The sequence below is a fragment of the Nicotiana tabacum genome, chromosome 2, assembly GCF_000715075.1.
Source record: "Nicotiana tabacum cultivar K326 chromosome 2, ASM71507v2, whole genome shotgun sequence".
Taxonomy (NCBI): Eukaryota; Viridiplantae; Streptophyta; class Magnoliopsida; order Solanales; family Solanaceae; genus Nicotiana; species Nicotiana tabacum.
In genome coordinates this window covers 1,714,395-1,730,413 of record NC_134081.1, presented here as the reverse complement: position 1 = coordinate 1,730,413, position 16,019 = coordinate 1,714,395, and the positions used below count along the sequence as shown (strand labels likewise).

Here is a 16,019-nt window from a genome sequence, read left to right as displayed (position 1 = left end):
AAACCCAACGACAACCAACGGTAGATTTACCTGAGGGAAGAGGAACAAGCTCCCAAGTACCACTTGTATGTAAAGCAGACATCTCGTCACTCATAGCCTGGCGCCATCCTGGATGAGACAACGCTTCACTTGTAGACTTAGGGATGGAAACTGAGGACAAAGAAGATATAAAAGCATAATGGGGAGATGACAGACGATGATAGCTCAAACCGACATAATGAGGATTAGGGTTAAGTGTGATCCTTATACCTTTCCGAAGTGCAATCGGTGTACTAGGAGCAGGGTCCGCAGCAGGAGCAGGGTCAGGTGCAGGACGAGAACTAGTTGGGCCTGATGGAGGACGCAAACGACGATGATAAGTCAAGAGTGGTGTTCCTGTGGCCGGGGAACTAGGGGGAACAATACTAGACTCCTCAACGGTTGGTATGGATGAAAACTCTGTGGTCGAAGGTGGAGGAGGAGCTATAGTAAACTCCTCAAAGGTCGGTATAGGTAAGACCTCAGATATATCATGGTGGTCAGCAGAGGTAAAGAAAGGTTTAGACTCAAAAAATGTGACGTCAACTGACATAAGGTACCTACGAAGATCTGGAGAATAACAACGATATCCCTTCTGAACACGAGAATAACCAAGGAAGACACACTTGAGAGCACGGGGAGCTAACTTATCTTTCCCAGGGGCTAAGTTGTGAACAAAACACGTGCTCCCAAAAACACGAGGTGGAAGAGAGTATAAGGGTGACTGGGGAAACAATACTGAATGCGGAATCTGATTCTTGATGGGAGATGAAGGCATCCGATTAATCAAATAACAAGCTGTGAGAACTGCATCGCCCCAAAAACGCAACGGAACACGAGATTCAATTAGAAGTGTGCGAGCAATCTCAATAAGGTGCCTATTCTTTCTCTCAGCAACCCCATTTTGCTGAGGGGTATAAGGACAAGATGTCTGATGAATAATTCCTTGAGAAGTCATAAATTGCTGAAATTGAGAAGATAAATATTCTAAGGCATTATCACTGCGAAAAATGCGAATAGAAACACCAAATTGGTTTTTGATTTCAGCACAGAAACTCTGGAATATAGAAAATAACTCAGAACAATCTTTCATTAAGAAAAGCCAAGTACATCTTGAATAATCATCAATGAAACTGACAAAGTAACGAAATCCCAAGGATGAACTGACTCTACTAGGACCCCATATATCAGAATGAACTAAGGAGAAGACAGACTCTGCATGACTCTCAACACTACGCGAAAAGGAGGCTCGGGTATGTTTCCCAAGTTGACACGACTCACAATCTAATGTAGACAAACTAGATAAAGTAGGCACCATCTTCTGAAGTTTGGATAAACTCGGATGTCCTAAACGTCTGTGGATTAGATCTGGAGGATCTGTAACTAGACATGTTGTGGAAGGACTGAGTGAGTTAAGGTAGTAAAGGCCTTCTGATTCACGTCCTGTACCAATTGTCTGTCCCGTACTGCGGTCCTGCATAATAAAAGAATCGTCAATAAAGTTTATACCACAATGGAGGGCACGAGTCAAACGACTAACAGATGCAAGACTAAAAGGACAGCCAGGGACATAAAGAACGGAATCTAGGGTGATAGAAGACAAGGGATTAGCTTGTCCAACTCCTTTTGCCTTAGTTTGACATCCATTGGCTAAAGTAACAGTGGGAAGAGACTGTGAATATACAATATTTGACAAAAGTGATATATTACCAGAGATGTGATCAGAAGCGCCGGAGTCCATGACCCATGGGCCAAGAGTGCTAGACTGGGAAACACAAGCAAAAGAATTACCAGAAACAGAAGTATCAGTCTGAGCAACTGAGGCTACTTGTGGAGATGTCTGCTTACTTGCTCGATACTGAAGGAGCTCATTATATTCTTCTTTAGATAAAGAAAATCCTTGGTTACCTGGAGTCTCGGTCTGAGCAATGTAAGCATTTTTGGGTGGATGACCATGTAAGGAATAACACATTTCACGAGTGTGTCCAAGTTTGTGACAATAAGAACACTTGGGTCTAGATCTTCCAAAACGACCTCCTCCTCGTCTATGCTCCATAGTTTGAGATGCCCGAACATCTATTGTCTGGGATGCAAGAACAGAGGAATCAAGTATCTGTGATGAGCTCACTGGTGGACTTGGTGCTGCAGCAAGGCGGAGTAATCGAGAGAATAATTCATCAACTGTCGGGACAGACGGACTAGCCAAAATCTGGTCGCGTACTGAATCAAGATCATTAGGAAGTCCAGCGAGGGTAAGAACGAGAAACATCTTCTGTCGCTGCTCTTGTTGTTTTTCCACACTAGCAGAAACTGGCATCAACTTCTCAAATTCCTCCATGACTGCATGTACTTGACCCAAGTAAGTAGACATATCCAATTCCTGCTTCTTTAAGTTTGTCATCCGTGATATCACATCATAGAAGCGAGATATGTCATTAGTGTATAAGGTGCGTGCCTTTGCCCAAACCAAATAACATGTCTGTAATGGACGAAACAAGGGCATCAACTTGGAATCAATAGATCGCCACAAGATGCTACATAACTGAGCATCGATTTTTGCCCAAAGTGCTATTGCCTTTTCATCTCCATCGCTAGACTGTTTGATTAGATGATCCTGAACACCTTGACCTCTACACCATAACTCGACAGATGAAGCCCAAGCTAAGTAGTTTGAACCTCCCATTAAAGGTTCCGAGGTAATAATAGCACTAGAGCTTCCAGAACTCATGTTTCTAGACCCAAAAGCATCAAATCCCAAAGACATTGTTGCAAATTATTACCAAATAGGAGAAAGAATCAACTGTAATCCACTGAAACAGTGTACGGAAACACAGAAACAGAATACTGAAATACTGTAGCTGCCGGAATCTACTGTAGCTGTCGGAATAGTACTGTAGCTACCGGAAAAAACTCAAAGTTGTCGGAATGAAATGAAAACAGTAGGGGTAGGATCGGAATTACCAGGCGACCCAAATGTTCTGAAGGAAGATTTTCAAAAAATGGCCGGAAGTGGTCGTACGCACCGGCGCGTGAGCTCACGCGCGTGAGCTTCTGGTGGCGCTTGGAGGCGCGTGAGGCTGCTTCTGCCGGAGTTGTTCACTGGGGTTTGGTCGCCGGACAGTGACGACTCTTGTGGTAGTGTTGGATTTTGCACAACACTGACAGAAATGAAGCAGATAGAAAACAATCTTAAAAAAATACTGATTTCTCTTTCCCGGAATCGCTGGAATTTATGCACAGCGATAAGTCTCTCACAATTGCTCTGATACCATGTGAGAAGGCACGGGAGAAAATATGTTATTGATATATTGAATGAATGAATAATACTACACAAGAGGTCCTTATTTATAGCTATACTATACAAGGACATACTACTCCTCTACCAATGTGGGACAATACTACACTATATACATGCTGTAAATTAACACTCCCCCTCAAGCCGGTGCATACAAATCATATGTACCGAGCTTGTTACATATATAACTAATACGAGGACCAGTGAGAGACTTGGTGAAGATATCTGCAAGTTGATCATTTGACCTCACAAACTTTGTAGCAATCTCTCCTGAAAGTATCTTTTCTCTGACGAAGTGACAATCAATCTCTGTCTAATCACCTCTCCCTAATTTTTCCTCGGTCTCCCTCTACCTCTCCTTAGACTTATCACTGCCAACCTCTCGCACCTCCTCGCTGGGGCATTTGTGCTCCTCCTCTCTACATGCACGAACCACCTCATCCTCGCTTCCGCATTTTGTCCACTATGGCGGCAACTCCCACCTTGCCCCGTATATCTTCGTTCCTAATCTTATCTCTCCTACTATGTCAACACATCTATCTAAGCATCCTTATTCTCGCTACTTTTTTGACCGGTAACACTCTGCCCCGTACATCATAGTTGGTCTAACAATCAGTCTATAAAACTTATCTTTAAGTCGCGCTGGCACATTCTTATCACATAGGACACCGGACGCCCCGTTCCAATTGTGTGACATCGTCGATACCATTTCTTGGATTATTAACGCAAGATACTTGAAACCTCCTATCTTGGGGATGACATATGTATTAATCTTCACTTCCACATCTGACTCATATGACGCGTCACTGAATTTGCACTCCATGTACACTGTTTTAGTCTTGATCAACCTGAAATCTTTAAACTTTAGGGTCTATCTCCAAACCTCTAGTTTATCGCTTTCTCCGCTGCATGTCTCGTCAATCAATACTCTACCATCTGCAAATAACATACACCATGGTACCTCCCTTGAATATGCCGTGTCAATTCATCTATCACCACGGCAATTCCAAAATTATAAGTAATAAATAGCTAAACATGTCCTAACAATCAAGAGTATCATGCATGCCTTTAACAAAAAGAATGCGATGCAGACATGCGTACTGTGAGAAATAATGGGAAGAATATATTATTGATGTGTTAACTATAATACAATGGGCCTATTTACAACAATACATAATAGATACCCTAATTCTATTCCATGTGGAACTATACTTATTTACATAGCTATCTAACACTCTCCTTCAAGCCGGTGCATGCAAATCATATGTACCGAGCTTGTTACATATGTAACTAATATGAGGACCGATGAGGGACTTGGTGAAAATATCTGCAAGTTGATTATTCGACCTCACAAACTTTGTAGCAATATTTTTCGAGAGTATCTTTTCTCTGACAAAGTGACATCAATCTCAATGTGTTTAGTTGTCTCATGGAACACCGGATTTGATGCAATATGAAGGACATCTTGATTATCACACACAAGTTCCAGTTCTATCGGGCTGATTTCACCTAATGTCGACTTCTTGAGCAACTATTTGATCCAAACTAGCTCAATGTTGCCATGGCAATTGCTCAATATTCTAATTCTGCATTAGATTGAGTAACCACGTTCTGTGTCTTGCTATTCCAAGACACCAAATTTCCTCCTACTAAAACACAATATCTAGACGTAGAACGTCTATCAGATGGTGATCTTGCCCATTCAACATATGATGATCTGCCCATGGCCTCGATCCTTGAATAATAATCCTTTGCCTAGGCCTGATTTTATATACAATGCGGACAACTGCATTTCAATGGCTATCACAAGGAGAATCCATAAACCGACTCACAACACTCACAGGAAAAGAAATGTCAGGTCTAGTTAGTGTGAGGTAATATAACTTACCAACCAACCGCCTATATCTTGCAGGATCGCTAAGCGGCTCCCCCTGTCCTGGCAGAATTTTAGAACTCGAATCCATAGGAGTGTCAACGGGTCTGCAACCTGTCATTCATGTCTAACGCATACTTCCGTTGTGAGATCACAATACCGACCTAGACTGAGCTACATCAATACCTAGAAAATACTTTAACCTACCCAGATCCTTAGTCTGAAAGTGCTAAAAGAGATATTGCTGCTACTTAGTAATACCATCCTGATTATTGCCGGTAATAACAATATCGTCAACATAAATAATCAAATAAATACAGAGATTTGAAGCAGAATGCCTATAAAACACAAAGTAATTAGCTTCACTATGAGTCATGTCAAATTCCTGAACTGTGTTGAACTTACACACCAGGCTCGAGAAGACTGTTATAGACCATAGAGTGACCGATGCAATCGACATACAAGGCCACTTGACTTCACGTTCATCGCTCCGGCCAGATGTCTGTGATGAGATCACCGGTTGACCGGGTGTTGAAGTAAGGCGAAGTAATCGAGAGAAAAATGCATCAAACTGTAGGACTAGCCAAAATCTTGTCGTGTACTGCATCAAGGTCATTAGGAACTCCAGCGAGTCTAAGAACTAGAAACATCTTCTGTCGTTGCTCTTGTTGCATTTCATATTAGCAGAAACGGGCATCAACTTCTCAACTTTTTCCATGACTGCTTGTACTTATTTCGAGTAAGTAGACATATCCAATTTCTGTTTCTTAAATTTGTCATTTGCGATATCACATCAGCGAGTCTTTTCTCAAACTAAATGACATGTCTGGAGTAGAGGAAACAAGACATCAATAGATCGCCACATGATACTACATAACTGAGCGTCGTTCTTCTTCCAAAGTGCTTTGGTCTTTTCCTCTCCCTCACTAGCTTTTTTGGTGAAGTGATCTTGAACACCTTGACCCTTATACCATATTGAAATAGAGGAAGCCGAAGCTAAAGATTTTGAACTTCCCATTATGGGCTCCGAAGTAATCATGAAGCTTGAATTTTCAGAACTCGTGTTTTAAGAACCAAATACATCAAATCCCAAAGATACCGTTGGATTGAAGAGAGGTCCTTGCAAAATATCGCCAACTAAAACAATCAACGGTATCTTGCTGAAACAGATGAAGGAAACAATGTTTCTGCTGGAAAATCACTGTAGTTGCCGGAAAATTTGCAAAGTTATCGGAATTAAAAAAAAGGACCGAGAGCCATCACAAAAAATGCTCCCAGGCACCTTTCCCGATGTTAACATCTCCTAACTTTTCCAGCTAGTTACACCACCTTCAAAGGGTTTTCGCTGGCAACGTCAACAACATTTCTTAGCGGTAATGGATGACAAGATGATATATTTTGCTGTGGGTTTCAAATCGTATGATATTACCAGGGATGAATCAAGGGCAGAGACATGGTACAACTGGACAGAACAAAGTTTTAACATGATCACAAGAACCTTTTTCAGCCAAAAGACGATGGAATGACTATGTTATGCCATCAAGGAAGCTTCGAAAATAAAAGGAAACTCCGTAAGACGATGGAAATTCCATGAAATTTTTTCAGAATTTTTCTGCTCGAGAAACTACAACAAATATGGTCGCTACATCAGTATTATTGGCTTGCAAGGCACTCAATACATGATGGATGGACATTGCATTTAAGACCTCAAACTTCATTAATTTCAAAGCCCAGAAGGCAGTTACATTTATTCCTAGGAATACAGTTGATGGCCTTCTTTACACAGAGACAATCAGAAGAAATAAATGGACTACTAGAGAAATAAATGAAGCCAATACTCAGGCCTGAGTATTGGCTTCATTTATTTCTCTAGTAGTCCATTTATCAGCATCTCAGAAGGACTCGACTCTTCTTAAAACGAACTCCTTTCAAGGAGTGTAGTGGGTAGTCTACCTTTTGGGATCTCTGACACTCCCACTCTTTCAGAAATTCGTCGATGGGCTAGTAGCACTTGGAAGCAGTCACACTCCACAAGTTTCTCCTTCAATGGTGGTCTCCAACGGTGGGCTCCTTCTCAAGATCTGATGATATTGGCAAAACCTGCATCAGGCTAGTGGGACTGCCTTTACACCTATGCTCTCAGAAATTTTTCAGAAAAGTGGGAGACTTGTGGCGGCTGGATTCAGACTGAAGAAGAAACGGAACTCAAAAATCATCTTAAATGGGCGAGGTTGCTGGTGAAAGGTAACCGAGATTTAATCCCAAAGATGGTCGACATAGAGCATGCAGGGATTATATTCTCGATTCATATTTGGTGCGAAGCTCCGGTGAGATTTTGTTTCGGCAGTGGCAGTTTGGAGAAAGATCTGGACCAAAGGATAATATAGCAGCCTTTAATAACAGGGGGAGGGGCTCAAGACTTTTGCGATGGGATGGGGCACATGGGTTGTTCTAAGGAAGTACATCCTATGTCTAATGCTATAAAGGTCACACGTATTCTGGCACATGAGGAGGCTGAACCTTCTTCTGATCCTTTAATTAAAAGGCCCCAATTCAAATTAAAGAAGAATTTGGGCCCAGATTTTGGCCCAAAGCCTCATGGAGGACAAGTCCACTAATGGTCTTAAATCGGACATGAGGCCTGACCCACTGGTTGAAGAAATAACTGTTAACTCTCCTTCTTCTCCTATCTTTATACAAGATGCAACCCACCATACAAAACCAAATCTGGAGAACACGATCAAAACAACTGAAGAAGAAAGAAACTTAGAAACCCTAAGTAATGCATGCAACGAAGAAGACAACACGAATTCTGCCAAAGAAATAGCAAGTTCCTCGATCGACATACAGAACTCTAACAACATGCAAATCATCGTAGTAGGGGAAAAAACGACCTGGGCAATTGAAGAGGTAGAACCACTGAATATTCGAAACCAAGAAGTTGAGAAGGACCCCGAATTCTACTCTCCTATTTGGATTCACCAGAATATCATCAAACTAAACAAAGAATTTAGTGTAGACTTCAAAGGATGTGAAAAGGAGGCCTATAGTTATTCGTGAAGATCGATCATAAGAGGCAAACAAACAAGGGCGACACAAATTTGATGGTGTCATCAACTCCAAAACCAAAGGGTTCCAAAGAGCTCAAAAGGTTGGATATAGGGAGTAACTTTTAAAGTAACGACACCAGAAGTAGGGGGTTTCCTTATCAATACAGATCAATGAAACTCAACATTATATCATGGAATGTAAGAGGTTTAAACAGGGCAAGGAAGAGAAGAATGATCAAGAGTTGCATCAACACCTGGAAAGCTGATATATGTTGCTTTCAGGAATCCAAATTAGAAAGAGACATCAAGAAAATTGTAAAAGATCTTTGGGCAAACAGATAGGGGAAATTTGCGCAGTTGGAAGCTAGTGGAACCGGGGGAGGCATCTTAATTATGTGGGATAACAGGATTTGGGAACGGGAAATCAGCAGCTTGGGATCCTTTCTATTTCTTGCAAATTCACTGGGAGAACCTAGGATTTTAGCTGGTACTTAACCTGTATTTATGCCCCAAATGATGGGCAGGGAAGATAAGAGGTTTGGTGGGAAGTTAGTGCAGCTAGGGGCTTGTTCTTTGGCCCTTGGGTCATTTGGGGGGATTTCAACACAGTTCGATTCCCCTCAGAATAAAAAGATTGTACCAGATTCACTAGATCAATGAATGATTTCTCTGAATTCATTGAAGATATGGGCTTGGTGGACTTACAATTGTTTGGAGGAAGATTTACTTGGAGGAGAGGAGTTAGACATAATACTGCAACTAGACTACAAATTCTTGATCTCCGAAGATTGGGATGAGGGCTTTAGAAACATAAAACAATTGACTCTTCACAGGGTGACTTCTGATCACACCCGGCTTTTACTGCAATGTGGGAACTGGGAGCCAATTAAAACTTATTTCAAATTTGAAAATTGGTGGTTGAAGACAGAGGGATTCTCAGACAGAGTTAAAGACCGGTGGAGCTCAATTACATGTGAAGGAAGACCTGACTACATCCTAGCCTTCAAACTGAAAGCCTTGAAAGACAAACTTAGAAATTGGAGTAAAACTATTCAAGGGAACCTGGAGATGTAGAAGCTCTGTATGACCACCCAATGGTCTGAGCTAGATTAGATTTAAGATTACAGGAACTTAAATGAGGAGGAAGTACTCACCAAAGCTGCACTTGCTGTGGAGTTTGAGGAAATTGCTAGACATGAAGTGGTGGCATGGAGGCAAAGATCCAGGGCAACATGGTTGAAACAAGGAGATAAGAATACTAAGTTCTTCCACTGAACAACTAATGCTCACACGAGGCAAAACAACATCGACCAGCTAGAAATAGAAGGACAATCTATGAGGAACCTTGCCGACATAAAAAAAGAGATTGTAACATTCTATCAAAGCTTGTACTCAGAAGCAGAAGAGTGGAGACCTCAAGGCAACCTCAGAGTATGCCTCACAATCACCGCAAAAGAAAATTATATGCCACAAAGTCCATTTGAAGCTCAAGAAATCTGGAGCAATGTCGAAGCATGCGCCGGAGACAAAGCTCCTGGCCCTGATGGCTTCTCCATGGCTTTTTTCACTCATTACTGGGAGGTGGTCAACACTGATGTTATAGCAGCTCTTCAGAACTTCCATGAAGGAGGGGTCTTCGAGAAAAGCTTCAATTCCACTTATGTGGCCTTGATTCCAAAGAAGAAGGGTGCAAAAGAACTGAAAGATTTCAGACCTATAAGTCTTATAGGTAGTATCTACAAAATTATCTCAAAGTTACTGACCGAGAGACTTGAGAATGTCGTGCACAAACTGGTAGACATTCAACATATGACCTTTATCAAAGGTAGACAGATTATGGATGCTATTCTCATTGCTAATGAGTGTATAGATGCTAGAATTAAAAGCAAGAAATCAGGAATACTATGCAATCTAGACATCCAGAAGACCTTTAATAATCTAAATTGGAACTTTCTGCTTGGACTTCTGGTAAAGATGGACTTTGGAGATAAATGGGTCAACTGGATCAAGTTCTGCATAAGCACAGTAAGATTCTCTATCCTTGTAAATGGTTCCCCAGCTGGTTTTTCCCCATCACAGAGAGGGCTAAGGAAGGGTGATCCCCTATCTCCTTTCCTATTCATTATTGCAGCGGAAGGCCTAAATGACATGTTGAAAACTGTTCAAACAAACAACTGGATCAAGGGTTTCAATGTGTCTCACAGGGCAGATAGCAACCTGGAAATTACACACCTACAATATGCAGATGACACACTGGTGTTTGTGATGCTGACAGAGAACAACTGAAGACGATGAGGGTGATTTTCATTATATTTGAAGTTATTTCCGGGTTGCACATTAACTGGAGCAAGAGCCACTTCTATCTAGTTAATGAGGTTAATGGATTTCAAGAACTGACTAATATCCTACGACGGAAGATAAAGGAACTACCTGTTATTTATTTGGGTATGCCTTTGAGAGCCAAGAGCAAGTCAAAGGGAATTTGGAATGAAGTTCTGAAGAAATGTGCAAAGAAGCTTGTCAACTTGAAAAGTCAATACTTATCTTTGGGTGGTAGGCTAATCTTGATCAACAGTGTACTTGATGCCTTACCTACTTATATGATGTCTCTTTTTCCCATCCCTCCTAACGTGGTCAAAAGAATAGATGCAATGAGAAGAAACTTTCTGTGGGAGGGCAATAGTGACAACAACAAAATTCATTTGGTCAAATGTGATACTTTAACAATGAGCAAAAAGGAAGGGATCACGAATCAGGAATCTGAGAATACTAAATCAGAGCTTAAATATGAAGTGGCTTTGGAGATATGCTTCTAATGAAACCTCACTTTGGAAGGAAGTAATCAAAAGAAAATATGGAGTAGAAGGAAATTGTACAACCAGACCATTGAACAGCCCTTAATGGGTAAGCCTCTGGAAGTCTATCAGGAACTTGTGGCCAAAGTTCAGAAACAAAGCCAAGTTCAGAATAGGTGATGGCCTGAAAACTTCCTTTTGGGAAGACAACTGGCTTGGTCAAAACACACTGAAGGAGCTATACCCTGACATCTACAACTTGAACCTACAACAAGGAGCTACTGTTGGAGAGATATGGTCAACTCAAGGTTGGAACCTCAGCTACAGAAGACTTTTTAATGATTGGGAAATTGCAAGGATAACAGAATTCTACAACACATTGAATCAGTTCAAGGGGGCAACTTTCTCTGAAGATTGTATCTTTATGGCAAGGGAACAAGCAAGGAAACTTTACAGTCAAATCAGCATACAAGGAATTCAACCTAGCTAACAGCCAGATTGGTTCCTGACTATGGAAGCTAATTTGGAAAGTCAAAATTCCATTCAAAGTTGCCTGCTTTACATGGCTGTTGGCTAGAAAATTAGTTTTCACACAGGACAATCTCGTCAGGAGGGGCTCTTAACTATGCTCCAAATGCTACTTATGTGGTGAAGAAACTAAGACAATCAACCATCTTTTTTTAACACTGCAAGATTACAGAGCAAATATGGAGGGTTTTTATTAATTTGAAAGGGATCATGTAGGTAATGCCTAGGGGTATACTGGATGTTTTAAGATGCTGGAGCAAACATGGTACTTCCCCCAACCAGAAAGAGATGGAAGATTGTCCCACCCTGCATTTGATGGACAATTTGGTTAGAGAGAAACCAAAGATGTTTTGAACATAGAAGAAGCACTATCCAAAAATTGATAATGAAATGCTTACTCCTTTTCCACTTTTGGTGTAAACAAGAGTATTTGGAAGATCCATAATCTATTATTGAATTTTTAGGAACCTTATAGTGTAGAAATCTGGATCTTCATATACCATTTTTTGTAAATTGGGTAACTGTTTCCCTTAATGCAGTCAATATATATATACAAAACTTGTTACCTTCTCAAAAAAAGAAAATAGTATGGGTAGGTTCGAAATCGCTGGACGACCAAACTGTCATGAAGGACTTTTGTCAAAAACTGGCCTGAAAGTGCCTCCCGCGCTGGCAGGTGAGACGGAATCTCGTCGAAATTTTTTCTTTGGGCAGCACGTGAGGGTGCGTGGGGTGGAGGGAGTTGTGCCGGAAAGTTTTTTACGGGTTGGTCACTGGAGGCTGATCTACCTCGTGGTGGTGTTGGCTTTTGCACAATATCGACGGATAAAAAATTTCCGATTAATTGATTTTTCTTCCCGGAATCACTGGTATTTTTGCATAGCGATGAATCTCTCACGGTGGCTCTGATACCATGTGAGAAATAATGGAAGAAATATATTATTGATGTGTTAACTATAATACAATGAGCCCTATTTATAACTATACACTATACATACTCTAGTCCAATTCCACGTGAGATTACTTATTTACATAGCTATCTAACACGTACACACTAAGAGAGACACATTTTATGGATATGCCTACACATGCGCACACTCAGAACTTCGCATGGATATGTGTCTAATAAATCTTTATATAAAAGATGTTACCAACAATCTAGTAATAGTCAAAGCTGTGTGTTCATAATCTCCTTACTGTGCTTTGTCGTACATTTGTACGAGATTTGTATTTCAGCTGTCTGGTGTTTGACTGAATGCTTGCTTCCCTGTCTTTGGTCAATAAGTTATAGAAAAATTGTTGATATATGACTTTGGTTGTCAATTGAATTACCGTAATATTGAATATTGATAGGAAAGGAAGGGCTGGTAAAAGGGTTTTCAGATTTGAGATCCTGTTAGTGGAATTCAATGAACTGCGAAATATTCTCAACCTTGTAGATTGAAATGATGTTCTGATCTTGAAATATCAACGTGGTATTCTATGCATGCTATAGGATAAGCATCATGAGGAGAAGTTACAAGTTTGATTATCTGATGCCAACAAGCTCACATCTAAGCCTTTTGTTTTGCAAAGCTATGAAGGACAATTTTGTAAACATTTCTGCATATTGTTATATTCAGAATTAGTCTTCTTTATAAAGTTCAAATTTGTATCTCGAAGTGGAACTTACTCAAGAATTTAAAGGGAACAAGGACTTGCCATGTAGCTGCAATAGCTCTTTGGTTCTTGCATGTCTGACAGACCATATTCTGCAGGTTATGCAGTCAGGAGGGATTTTAGTATTGTGGACTTCACTCATGTTCATGTAGGCGATAACCCTTTTCTATGTACAGATTGTTAAATGCATGTGGAATCAAGAACCCTGTTAACAATTTAGTTTCAAATGCTGTCTTGTGAAACTCCTTTCACAATTTAGCTTTAATTAGTGATAGTTAACCTGAAATTCATCAGATACTATGCATCGTTGTTTTAAAAATTAAACATTAAATGGAGTTATATTCTTTACCAGGTGCGTGTATTGCATTCTGAAGGTGACTTGACAGTAAAGATGAAACTGCACTCCTTGAAAATTAAGGATGAACTTCAACGTTCTTTATGTTCGGGTCCCCAATATCTGGCTTGCTCTGTTTTGGTGGATCATGGTGCTGCCAGCTGTCCTGACCCCTTGGAACCTCATGGGAAAGAGCTACCTTTGATGGTAATAGAAGAGGATGATATTTTCAAGGATGCCTTGCCAGATTTCTTATCCTTTACAGATTCTGCTGAAGCTACTACCCCTGAGAAGGAGCTATTGAGGGGAAGAAGTGTTCCTGGTGATATTTTCTATGAGGCATTGGGGTCTGATGACTCTGATTTTGTGTCTCTAACATTTATAACAAGGACTCCTGATTCTCCTGATTATGATGGCATAGATACGCAGGTAGCATACTTGACTTGAATATAGCTTTCTTGAAGGAGTAAAAGCTGGAGAGATTCACTTACCTGTTGCTTTTCCCTTTGAAAAATTTCAGATGAGTGTTCGTATGTCCAAGCTGGAATTCTTTTGCAACAGACCTACTCTTGTTGCTTTGATCGATTTTGGCTTTGATCTGAGTTCAGGAAATAACATGTTAAATAATAAAGATCTCCCGAAAGATCCAGATGAATCTTCAGTGAACAAAGAGAAAACAGAAGAACAGGGCCATACACATGTCAAAGGGTTGCTTGGTCGTGGAAAAGACCGTGTTGTGTTTTTTCTAAACATGAATGTTGACAGTGTTACAGTGTTCCTCAATAAGGAGGATGGTTCTCAGCTTGCTATGTTTGTGCAAGAAAGTTTTCTGCTGGATATTAAGGTGGGACCCTTGCATGATGCTAAATTCATATTGCTTTTTCTCTCTTTTGAATTTTGATTGGCCATTCAGACATTCTTGTTGGATTCCCACATATGATCGCAGTTTTAGAATTTATGCCTTTATATTTTTTGTCCTGATATTTTACTTTTATATCTGACAAGGTTCATCCAAGTTCTACTTCCATAGAAGGTACCCTTGGAAACTTCAGGCTATGTGATCTAACACTTGGCTCCGACCAGCGATGGGGTTGGCTATGTGATATTCGTAATCAAGGGGCTGAATCACTCATTCAGGTATTCAGTTATTTCTTTGAACAGAATTTTCAAGCCGCCACCATTTCATGGATGGGAGTCAGTTGACCAATTTCTCTCATATTTATGCACACACACACACACACACACACACACATATAGAATATGCGATTAACTGGGGTTCTGTCGTAGCTACCTGTTTTTAATCTCTTAAACAGATATTTCGACTTCTTTGTACTAAGATGATTTCTCCTTTGCATCAGTTTGTATTTAAGTCTCATAGTACAGAAGATGATGATTATGAAGGATATGACTACAGCTTGCGGGGTCGACTTTCAGCAGTTCGTATAGTTTTCCTTTATAGGTTTGTTCAAGAGGTAAGCCTTTTATTTTTTTAACATATAAAACTTGCTCTTTCCATTTGCCTTCTTTGTGACTTAGCATTTCTTGATGCATTGCTCTAATTATAACTAGTGGGTATTCTCACTGTCAACTGTGTGGTATGATTTCTTTCAGTACAATACAAAAGAACGTAATCGTTTTTTTGGAGGTGAACATGTACTTCCACATGGACCTGGAAAGCGCTAGATCAGTTTTTGGTTCCTTAAGTTTTCTAAATCAGAACATTATGAATGAAAGCAGGATTAGACATCATGCATTCGTGGACCTTCCACGTGGATGTCTGATAGATGATAAGAGTTGTTAGGTTTTTCCTCTGTATATTATACTAGGTTTTGTTTCGTCAATCGGAGGGATACTTTCACGGTATGTATGTCTGCATGAAAATTTTGGATTGTTATAGGAACTGAGAGATTCGTGCCTTTTCTATTCTGCAGATTACTGCGTACTTCATGGAGCTTGCCACACCCCATACTGAGGATGCTATTAAACTCGTTGATAAAGTGGGAGGGATTGAATGGTTGATTCAAAAATATGAGGTTGATGGAGCCTCTGCAATAAAGCTGGACCTTTCACTCGATACTCCCTTAATAATTGTCCCAAGGAATTCCAGAAGCGAAGAGTCAGTCATTAACCTACTATCTTTATTTATTCGAACTCTAGCTTGTCTACATTATGCATTTGTCAATTTAGAGTTTTGTCTTTCCTGGAAACTAGGACACTTAAAATTGAATGTCATCTTCCAGCTATTTAGCTGTTCAAACGGTTGTTTGTCTGCATTATGCAATTTCAGTTAAGAGTAGTTTTTTCCCTGAAAATGAGATGCCTCATATTGAAATAGGAAGTTATTTGGTGCAATAGCTCTAATAGCTTGGACTCTTTTTTTTCGATAATCGGGAAATCCCCGAGGGTCAGCCGGCGCACGGTTCAACACGTAGAAATGGCGTGGGATAGCCACTTTTTAACATGGTAT

At 40.4% G+C, this 16,019-nt stretch overlaps 1 protein-coding gene across 1 annotated transcript in view; it reads left to right on the top strand.

The window, feature by feature from the left end:
* LOC107782497 (uncharacterized) overlaps positions 1–16,019 on the top strand; it is a 106,039-nt gene that overhangs the window by 42,380 nt on the left and 47,640 nt on the right. The window contains exons 26-30 of the mRNA XM_075229825.1: positions 13,571–13,981; positions 14,073–14,396; positions 14,558–14,689; positions 14,911–15,024; positions 15,484–15,668. Of these exons, the coding sequence (XP_075085926.1) occupies positions 13,571–13,981; positions 14,073–14,396; positions 14,558–14,689; positions 14,911–15,024; positions 15,484–15,668 (1,166 nt within the window). The remainder of the gene's footprint in view (positions 1–13,570; positions 13,982–14,072; positions 14,397–14,557; positions 14,690–14,910; positions 15,025–15,483; positions 15,669–16,019) is intronic.